The 11283-nt window shown below is 45.6% G+C and overlaps 1 protein-coding gene and 1 long non-coding RNA gene across 2 annotated transcripts in view; one reads left to right on the top strand and one right to left on the bottom strand.

Moving 5' to 3' along the window:
- Window positions 1–2233: 2233 nt before the first annotated feature.
- On the bottom strand, window positions 2234–5034 carry LOC120408743. Its single transcript, XR_005600930.1, has 2 exons — window positions 4888–5034; window positions 2234–2894 (listed from the first exon to the last, which is right to left on the bottom strand). It is a non-coding gene; the product is annotated as an uncharacterized LOC120408743 (long non-coding RNA).
- ISCA1 (iron-sulfur cluster assembly 1) overlaps window positions 5033–11283 on the top strand; it is a 16161-nt gene continuing 9910 nt past the window's right edge. The window contains exon 1 of the mRNA XM_039545943.1: window positions 5033–5191. Coding sequence (XP_039401877.1) covers window positions 5111–5191 — 81 coding nt within the window. The 5' untranslated portion in view covers window positions 5033–5110. The remainder of the gene's footprint in view (window positions 5192–11283) is intronic.

Raw genomic sequence — 11283 nt, 5'->3', positions numbered from 1 at the left:
TCTTCTAAATATGTTCAATTGTAATATTCATAATGTGTTGCTGACACTGAAGAGTGGCTATGTGCTTGCTCTGTTAGCCAATTTGTGTACACAATTATGGTCTATGCACACAAATGTGTACTTTCGTATGCACAGTTATGTCATTACTATTTGAAAATATGTCTGATACTAAATATTCCTAAGTATAAATCAAGATGGCAGTTTAAACTCACCTGATACCGTTTTCTTTAGCTATAGAGAAAACAGCTTTTCCTTCTTATGTCTCCTTGGAATGTTTCATGTTTCTCTTTAATCATCTTTCACTGCACCACCCCCATGCCTTTGCTGAATATTTGACATACTTTCTATCTTTCCTATTCATTGGGATAGTTTGCTTTTGTGCTCTTAATAATGTCTCTCTGAAAAAACTGCCAACTGTCTTCAATTGTTTTCCTGCTTAGATTTGCTTCCCATGGGATCTTACCTACCAACTCCCTGAGTTTGCTAGTTTGTCTTCTTGAAATCCATTGTCTTTATTTTGCTGTTCTCCGTCCTACCATTCCTTAGAATTAGGAATTCTATCTTTTCATGATCACTTTCACCGAAGCTGCCTTCCACTTTCAAATTCTCAACCAGTTCCTCCCTATTTGTCAAAATCAAATCTAGAACAGCCTCTCCCCTAGTAGCTTTCTCCACCTTCCAAAATAAAAAATTGTCTCTAATACATTCCAAGAACTTGTTGGATAATCTGTGCCCTGCTGTTTTATTTTCCCAATGGATGTCTGAGTAGTTGATGTCCCCAATCCCCACCAACACCTGTGCTTTGGATGATTGATAGTTATTTAATAAAAGCCTCATTCACCTCTTCTTCCTGGTTTGGTCTGTAATAGACCCCTACTATGATATCACCCTTGTTTTTTTACCCCTTTTACCCAGAGACTAAAGTCTGTCTCCTATTTCCACCTCAATCTCAGTCCAAGTGTATACATTTTTAATATATAAGGCAATGCCTCCTCCCTTTTTTCCATGCCTGTCCTTCCAGAGCAAACTACACCCTTCTATAGCAATATTCCAGTCATGCGTATTATCCCAAGTCTCTGCGATGCCAACTATGTCATAGTTGTTTATTTACCAGCATTGAGTTCTTCCTGCTTATTCCCCATACTTCTCGCACTAGCATACAGACATCTAAGGCCTGGTCTACACTAGTCTGTTATTTCAGAATTAGAATTAATTTGAAAAAAAAATTCCGTCCACATGACCAAACCAACTTTTTCCAATTCAAAGGGCTCTTTAAATCAGTTTCTTTACTCCACCTCGGCAAGTGGAGTAGCGCTTAAAATGAGATTGCACTCCTGGGTTAAAGGTATTGTGGATGCAATTTGACTTTATTGGCCTTTGAGAGCTATCCCAGAATGCTACCTTGTGACCGCTCTGGACAACACTCAACTCCGACACACTAGCCAGGTGGGCAGGAAAAGCCCCTGGAACTTTTGAATTTTATTTCCTGTTTGGTCACCGTCAGCACAGTCCATCACAGGCGACTATGCAGAGTCCACCATCACAAGAGATCACGCAGTCCCAGATTCGCAGACAAGCTCCAGCATGGTCCGAACGGGAGGTACTGGATCTCATCGCATGTTGGGGAGACGAGTCTGTTATTGCAGAACTAAGTTCCAGAAAAAGGAATGCAAATACATATGCTAAAGTCTCCAAGGCCATGATGGAAAGAGGCTACTCCAGGGACACAGAGCAGTGTCGTACAAAAATCAAGGAGTTCAGGCAAGCATACAAAAAGCCAGGGAGGCAAATAACGATGATTCTTGTAAAGTTAGAAAAAAAATTACTCAACCTAAACCAGCAATTTTCAGCTTTCAATACTGAAAGCACCTTTTCCATAGCAGAGCACACCATCTAACCAACAATCTAGCAATATGAAGGACAGGGCAATGGCAATCTGTTTGAGACTGCCCGCATCCCTCACGGTAGAGAGCCACTGCTCTAGATCATGCAAAATTTCAGACCAAAGAGTAACTTTTTTCCCCAAGAAGAAACTTAGAGCAATCGCATTCCTAAACTACAACTGCAGATTTACTAGCATGACATTAGACTAAAATATAAACACCATAAAAACCAGGATGTATCTTGGTTAAACTTTTGTACACTGCCTACCTTCTTTTATCCAGGTGCCTGTTTTGAGAAACTCATCAGACAAGAATTGGACAAAAAGAACTGTTTGAGACGTATACACCCATTTGTGTTTGTTTTTTTTTATTAAAAAAGACTCACTTTTGCTCAGTACCTGAAGGCAATCAATACAGGTACAAGAGTTGGTTCTAGTTTTCCCAATGGTAGCCAAATGTTTGTTGTCAGACAACCATTTTCATTCCCTGTTCTTACTTTACAAATAAGGCCACTATAATAAAGAAACAACCTGAAAATCCTGCAGGTGTTTTAAGGAAAGCCATATGTCAGGTTGCAAGATTCCATCTATCACAAAATTGAGGCTATCATGAGAGATTTAACAGCCTCAGAAACTTAACATTTACAATTAAAGGAAGCAAACAAAAAAAGCAGGATGGTCATCGGATAGCCATTTCTTAATCTGGTCTTTTTGGGTATCATTTATTCTTACCCCTTGGTTCTGATTCATGTTATTAAAGAATTTGAGCTATTCAGAATACTATGTGATCCTTTTCTGGGACTGTTTCCACAGTGACCTTGTGTTCCCTTTTTCTTCTGAAAGCCCATATCTTTTTGCCATGTCCATAATCATCCCTGGGGTGGTAGCCCTGTTGTGAAGGGTTCCTCTTCAATTCCTCTTCATCTAAAGCTCCCCTCTTTTTTTTCTTTTGGCAAAGCAAGGTTTTGTAGCATCTCCCATTTTAGCTGATGTTCAATATAATAATTTGCACCTGGAAAAAAAAGGAAGTACTTTTAAATCAAATGTTTAACAACAGATTAAGGGGGGGGGGGGGAGTTACAGGTTTAGCAAATAAGTAACTCATGGTTTTTCTCAGTACACCTTGCAGTCTATAAAAACTAGAGCTGGGCAATTTCTTTCCCATTGCAAGTAGTAAATTTGCCAAAATATGAATTTATCAGGGCACCAAAACTATTTGCAAATATGGTAAATAGTTTTAACCAAAAAAAGAACTTTGACATGATGAAACATTTTATTTCAACATTCATTTTAAAACAAAATGTTTTTTTCATATTAGCAATCAAAACTTTTTTGTTTTGACCTATCCACTCTCCCCCTCCATTTGCTTTTGGTGATAAATCCACAAATAAGATCTATATCACTAAATGTCAAGCATTTATTTTCTTTTTACTGTATTTCTTTATTCTGTATCAAAGCAATACTACTAATTTAATTTGAAACTGAACTGTGCCTGCCATCATCATCCCCTCTCCCCCCGGAAGATGTAACTCAAATTTAAGACAACATTTTGAAGGGCTAAAGCCAGACATGAGTAAACAAAACATGTCACCCATCTGAAAGCTATTAGGTTTAGATATAGCAGCACACACGTAGAGGAAGAAAAGGCTAGATGTACAACGGTATATATAGACACCTAAAGATGCAGACAGGCACTTTTGAAAAATCCAATGAGGCACCTAACATTATGTCTACACTGCAATAAAAAAAAACCTGTGGCACTAACTCACATAACCTAGGTTAGCTAACTCAGGCTTGCAGAGTTTAGGCTGCAGGGCTATACATTTCAGTATAGATGTCCAGGCTGGAACCTGAGCCCCCCCCCCCCTCCCCCACCGCCCCCTTGCTTGTGTACACTGCAATTTCAGACCCTTGCAGGCTGAGCTGCAAGAGCAGCTATGGCCATGCTGTGGGTCTTTTATCACAGTGCAGATGTACCCTGAGTGAACCTCCTAATTGGGGCTTCAGTAACTCACCTGCTGAAGTGCTTTCATATAGCCTACTAGGCCCTACACCTGCAAATTTAGGTACCTAAATACCTTTGTACATCTGACACAAAGTCTTGAATTCTCTCTCGCACATATTTTATGAAATTTTGTATAAATAAGAATAGGTTATTTTCAAATGAAGTGGTCTGAACCACACAGATGTTGCACTTAAAATTAAGACATAATAAATTAGGTGAATACTTAGATGGGTGTACTGGTACTAAATCCATAATTACACAGTGTTGTGGAGCTCCACAATTGCTACTGGCTAAAGAGAGTTTTACATCCTTCAAAATAACTTTCCACAGATTAACAAAGAATCAACTATGCACCTATATATTAGTAACAGGTTTCAGAGTAGCTCCCTGTTAGTCTGTATTCTGTGATCTAGCAACATGTTTTATAATTGTCCCAGAAAAACCCAAATACACACCCAACGCCCAGGGGAGGTTATGAAATGCACCACGCACAGGGAGGTAGCTCAGCGTTAAGGTGCAGGAGGGATTTGCCCCACAGCAGCAGCAGGAATCACGAGGCTGAGCTGTCAAGCCGCTGCTGCCTTCCTGCCAGGGTGCGCCCGCGCTTGGGTTTACTCTCCATCCTCCCGCCCCGCGGGACCTGACGGGCTCCAGCAAGGACGGGACACGCCAGCCCCGCGCTGCGAACTGCCGACCCGTGAGGCCGCCTCACCGGGCCGCCAGCGAGGGGCCCCGCCGCCCCCGGGAGCCGGTCCCCGCAGCGCACAACTACCGGCCGCTGGGGTCGAGAGGCCGGGCGGGGGGCGAGGGGCCGGCAGGAACTCAGGGGCCCGGCCCGGGGTTCCCCCTGCAGCGCCAGGAGCCGCGGGGCAGCGAGACAGGCCGGGCCGCAGGCTGGGAGGGGGGGGGGGGTCAGGCGCGCGCGTCCGGGAGCCCAACAGCCGCGGAGGGGTCGTGGGAGGGGCTCGAGAAGAGCCGCGGCCCCGGGCACGACACTCACCCTCGGCTCTTCCGGTTATTGCTCCCTCTTCATTGTGCCGACTCGCGGCGGAAGCGCCTGAAGTCCTGCACAAGCCCGTCCGGGCAGCGCTTCCGGAAACGCTCCCCCAGTCCGTCATCACGCGCCTTAACCGGCCCGGCGCGCGGCGATGACACTGGAGGCAAAGTAGAACGCGCTGCCCTGTGCCCATGGACAACGGGAGAGGACGGGGCTGAGGGGCGGAATGGCCTCCTCGGTGGTCAGAGCCACGGTCCGGGCCGTGAGCAAGAGGAAGATACAGGCCACCCGGGCCGCCCTTACTCTGGTGAGTATCGCGGGGGGTCGCGCGGCGCCCGTTAGCCCCAGGGCCAGGTCCGTGGGGTGGCGGTGAGCGGGGCCGGTGCCCGGCGGGGTGTGGGGCGCGTCTCCGGGCGATGGGTGCCCGGCCCCTGCCGTGGTGAAGAGCGGCCCCATGGCCTGTACTGAGCAGCAGTCTGGGGGTAGGGGGGTCTCCTGACCCGAGGGAGCAAATGACCGGAGCTCCCTCCCGGCCGGGCTGTTCGCCGGCGGGCCTGGCCTGTGCTCTCGGCTGGGTCTAGGTGAGAGCTGGGGTGGGCGCGCTGGGGTAAATCTTGGGTCACCTACTGTCGAGGTTTCATTGCGAGGTTGGCGATATTTGATGATTTTCGTAAAGCCCCTGCTCCTGGAATCACGAGATTACACGGGACGCTTGGCTTTCACTTACCTTTCAAGGAGCTGTCACCTCTCGTGCTTATGCAGGAAAGCTTGACAGGGGCAAGTAAACTCACGGTAAGGGCTCGTCACCAGAAGACACACAAAAAGATCCCCATATAGAAATATGCACACGCACAAGTGTATATTTTAAACCTCAAATTTCAAACCAGTCTTGTGTTTTTTACTATATTGACTCACTATTTTGAATTTTTGGATTTGGCAAAATGTATTATCTACAGTAACAATTCAAGAATCTCTAGCAAATGATGCCATACAGGGATGTCACCTATGCTGTGGCTGAGGTATTACAATATGTTAACAAGGGGGCATGGGAAGAAGCTGTGGTGGTGATACGTCAACTGTATCAATGTTAGCATAGGTCAGCCCTGCATTTCTCTCTACCCGTCTGCACAAAATACAGTCAAGATTTTTAAAATCTGTGATTATTCTATAGAAATGTACCTCTCATGTGCCCCTGGTTTACATGGCACTTTATGTTAAGGGTACTTCCCTTGTGCTGTGTTCTACTAAGGCCCTCCTTGAACTGCCTGTAATGTGTTTGCGTATGTACATGTAAGTGTGTATGATATATATAAAAATAGGTAAGATTTTTGCTTATGACCATCAGTTGCTTATTTTTCTTTTGATGTCATGTCAGAATAGATCTGTACAGTGTGTCATCATCTAAAAATGCAGAAAGAAGGCTCAGAGAAGGGCACTGAAATGAGAAGGCGCACAAGGCCGCCTAGTGGGTGGGGCAGCAAGTAGGACAATTTGCCCCAGGCCCCACAGGGGCCCCCACAAGAATATAGCATTCTATAGTATTGCAACCTTTTTTTATGGAAGGGGCCCCAAAATTGCTTTGCTCCAGGCTCCCTGAATCCTCTGGGCAGCCCTGCAGGCACACTTGTGAATGAGAGGGCTTCTGATACAAAGACTACTTTCTTAGAAAATACAATAGTAAGAAGACCAATGACAGAAATGAAAGAGACAGAAGCCTACTTAGATGTTCTTATATATCCTTCCCCCCACAGTATATAGGGGGGAATATATATACCTTGCAATGACGGCTACAACAGTGCCATGCGAACGCCTGTTCTCACTTTCAGGTAACATTATAAATAAGAAGCAGGCAGCATTATCTCCCGTGAATGTAAATAAACTTGTTTGCCTTAGTGATTGGCTGAACAAGAAGTAGGACTTGTAGGCTCTAAAGTTTTACGTTGTTTGTTTTTGAGTGCAGTTATGTAACAAAAAAAAATCTACACTTGTAAGTTGTACAGTCACGATAAAGAGATTGCATTATGGTATTGTATGAGGTGCATTGAAAAATACTCTTTTTTGTTTGTTTGTTTTGTCATTTTACAGTGCAAAGTGAACACTTTTATATTCTGTGTTGTAATTGAAATCAATATATTTGAAAATGTAGAAGAACATCCAAAATATTAAATAAATTTCAATTGGTATATTATTGTTTAACAGTGCGATCAAAACTGCAATTAATCGTGATAATTTTTTTATCATGATTAATTTTTTTAGTTAATCACGTGAGTTAACTGTGATTAATCAAAAGTCCTAAAAATTAGAGTTTACAGAAAGAGGAGGTGCTTTAAAAAACATAATCTTGAATTGCCTGACATTTTTTCATGTTAAATTTCAACTATGATAGTGAGAAGGTAGGTGAGGTAATATATATTTTTAATTGGATTAACTTCAGTTGGTGGAACACACAAGCTTTTGAGCTGCACAGAGCCCTTTAGATCTGGGGAAGGAAATTCGCGTGTCTGAGCAAAATACAAGTTGGGATAGATTGGTAAACTTATGGCAGAACACAAGAGGCCACTTAAAGTGGTTATTTGAGGGTTAGATTGGTATGCATAAGGGACTTGAAGTGGGCAGTTAAGGTTGAGCAGGTGGGGAGGGGGGTGTTACAAATTGGTTTTATGGCTCATTACAACAATGTCCATGTTGAGTCCATGTTTTTTGATGTCTAGCAGAGTTATGAATTTAAGTTCCCAGGCTCGCCTTTTGAAGATGTGCAGATTTCCTTTGTGGATAGATATTGAAAGTGAGAAGTGTTTGCCCATGGGTGATGAAGTATTTTTGTCTTTTATCATTTTTCTATGCAAGTTCATTCGACAGCATAGTGATTGTCTGGTTTCTCCCAAGTTGTTGGGGCATTTGATGTGCTAGAGCAGAGGCGGGCCACATCCGGCCTGTGGGACCCTCCTGCCCCATCCCTGAGCTTCTGGCCGGGGAGGCTAGCCCCCAGCCCCTCCCCTGCTGTCCCTCTTCCCTCACAGCCTCCAGTGCTCCAGGCAGCGCGGTAAGGGGGCAGGGAGCAGGGGGCTTGGATAGAGGGCAGGGGAGTTCGGGGTGGTGGTCAGGGGGCAGGGGTGTGGATGGGGTTGGGGCGGTTGGGGGGGAGAAACGGAGGGTTGAATGGGGGGAAGGGGTTCCAGGGGGGCCGTCAGGAATGAGAGGAGGGGTTGGATGGGCCAGCGGAGGGCAGTCAGGGGCAGGGGTTCTGGGGAGGCAGTCAGGGGCCAGGGAGTGGGGTGGATGAGGCAGGAGTCCCGGGGAGGGCGGATAGGAGGTAGGGGCTGGGCCACGACCCCCCTCCCCTAACCAGCCCTCCATACAATTTCCAAAACCCGATACGGCCCTCAGGCCAAAGAGTTTGCCCACCCCTGTGCTAGAGGATGCACACCACATATTGTGATAAGCATGTGTAGTTCTATGAATCTTGAAACATGTGTTCGCGAGGGGGAGTAATTGATCATCACTGCAGTGGTGATATGTCTGCAAGTTTTGCATCTGTTGTAGTACGTTCTTGTGCCACTTTGAGTTGGTGTATCCTGGTCTGTGGGGAGCTTGCTTCAGATGCCCAGCTTGGTGAGGCCTAGGCGCTGTTTGAAGGCCAAGTGTGGTTGGGAAAGATTTATTTCAGGATGCGGTTCCCATTAAATATGGGTTATAATTATTTGATAACCCAGATGGATTCCAGTGTGGGATGGTAGCAGTGTGCCATCAATGTGCTTGTTTGGTTTTTTCTCTATCAAAGCAGGTTTTTTTCAGGGCATTTGGGTGGCTTTTTCCATGGTGCAATCTGCTTCTCTGGTAGAGTGTCCTTGTTTGAAGTGTGTTAAGGAGTGTATCCTAGATTTTCTCTTCAAAGCATATTCTGTGCTATCTGAGTATCTGGTTGCAGAGAACAGATTTTTCTGGTGTGTCCGAGGTGGTTGCTGGATCTGTGGAGGTAATGTGGTGATCTGTGGGTTTCTTGTGTAATGTCATTTGTAGGGTTCCATTGTTGAAGCCAATCATGGTGTATAGCAGCGGTGAAAGTAAGCTGATACAGGCCAGTACGGCATACCAGTAAGAAAGTGGCTGAAGCATTCAGTACCAATTGGTAAAATAGGCTAGGTTTAACTTAATAACAAAAAATCTGATTTATCACTTGTTTGCAGGAAATATCCTTCTCTGCAAGCAAACCGACCACCCCTAAGAGTAGTTGGAGAGGGAATCAGAGTTGACCTGAGAGATTAGGAGAGCTGAAAGGCAGCAGGTGTGTGTGTGTGTGGGGGGGTTGTCTAAGTTGCGCAATGTGAGCAGGACCCAGGAGTATGATTGTAACCCACCCGGTTTGCTCTTGGACTGGTTCTCCTGAGGGCCACCTGCACTCCAGCATGCAGATCCACACACATGGGTCCTTGGGGGACGAGGCAGCTTGAGGAGCGAGTGTTGTGTGCATCCTGCAGGATGGAGGGGTGGCTTTGTGCTCTGCTTCCAGCCCTTGAGTTCATTCGTTATTTAGCCAGCTGCAGGAGGGAGAGCTCACCTGGCTGCAATCGGGGAGAACCAGAGCCAGGGACACGCCTTCCTTCTCCTGTGTCCGGGCTCTTTGGGGGAGTCTCTGCAGCAGTTCCTGTTGCAGGCAGCTGTGGAGTGCCAGAGGCGGGGGCGAGCTGGGTTCCAAAGCAGCTGGCGCCCCGGGTGAAACTTCTTTATCTCGCACCTCTTTCCCACTGGAGGGGCTTCCTGCTGTTTTCTGGTCTGTAACACCCCCCAGGCCTCGACAAATGAACAACCTGAAAGTCATCCACAAAAGGGTATATCTACATAGCCGTCGTTAAAGCGCTGCTGTGTAGTTGCGGCTCCAGCACTGGGAGAGAGATCTCCCAGCGATGTAATAAAACCACCTCCGCGAGGGGAATAGCTACGAGCGCTGGGAGCACGGCTCAGTACGCTGTAGCACTGTCTACACTGCAACTTTACAGCATTGAAATTTGCATCTCTCAGAAGGGGTGTTTTTCACAGCCCTGAGTGAGAAAAGCTTCAGCGCTGTAAGTGGCAGCGTAGACAGTGCTACAGCCCTGGGAGCTATTCCCCTTGTGGAGGTGGTTTTATTACTGCATGGGGAGAGGTCTCTCCCAGCACTTGAGCTGCGGCACTTTAACATCAGCTGTGTAGACATAGCAAAGCTACTACTAATACTCTAGAATAAAACTAGTAGGCAGCTACTGTATCAGAGTTATGCAAAGGGATCCATGAAGTTAAGTGTGTAGGAGTGCAGTTGGGAAGAGGGGTTGCAATATGACTGTACCAGTAAGAAATTTAAGTTACTTTCACCCCTGGTGTACAGGAAGTTGATGCATGTGTGGGGAGTGATGTGGGAGTGTTCTAGAAAGAGTTTGATGGATGGGTGGTGGTGGTTCAAGTTGTGGTGGAAATCTGAGGGAGTTTAGGTCTTCTGTCCAGACAATATTAGGAATGGCAACATACAAAAACCTGTAGGAGAACACTTCAACCTCCCTGGCCACACAATAGCAGATCTTAAGGTGGCCATCCTACAACAAAAAACCTTCAGGACCAGACTTCAAAGAGAAACTGCTGAGCTTCAGTTATTCTGCAAATTTGACACCATCAGCTCAGGATTAAACAAAGACTGTGAATGGCTTGCCAACTACAGAACCAGTTTCTCCTCCCTTGGTTTTCACACCTCAACTGCTAGAACAGGGCCTCATCCTCCCTGATTGAACTAACCTCGTTATCTCTAGCTTGCTTCTTGCTTGCATATATATACCTGCCCCTGGAAATTTCCACTACTTGCATCCGACGAAGTGGGTATTCACCCACGAAAACTCATGCTCCAAAACATCTGTTAGTCTATAAGGTGCCACAGGATTCTTTGCTGCTTGTCCAGACAATGAAAATATTATCAATCTATCTCAGGTATATCATTGATTTCATGATTAGTTTTTCCAGAAATTCTTCCTCAAGGTGGCCCATGAAGAGGTTGACTTATTGGGGAGCCATCCTAGTACCCATTTCTGTTCCCATGTTTTGGACAAAGTGTGTGGTATTAAATGTGAAGTTGTGAGTGAGGATGAAATGGGTGGGATTAATAATGTGTTTAGGGTGGATATCCAAGTGTTGTAAGTTCTCTTGTAGATATTTGAGGTAGGCAGCAATGCCATTATGATGAGGGATGTTGGCGTGTAACGAGGTGACCTCCATGGTGGCAAGGATGATGTTTGGAGGGAGGTTGTTAATGTTGCAGTGTTTCTGGAGGAAGTTGATATTGTCTTGAAGGAAGCTTGCCTTTTGTGTGGTGAGTGATTTGAGGTTTCAACCATAACATTATTTTAATTATCTTGTATTCATAACCTTACGTATCTC

The sequence above is a fragment of the Mauremys reevesii genome, linkage group 6 (assembly GCF_016161935.1).
Source record: "Mauremys reevesii isolate NIE-2019 linkage group 6, ASM1616193v1, whole genome shotgun sequence".
NCBI lineage: Eukaryota > Metazoa > Chordata > Testudines > Geoemydidae > Mauremys > Mauremys reevesii.
This window is presented reverse-complemented; position numbering and strand designations above follow the sequence as displayed.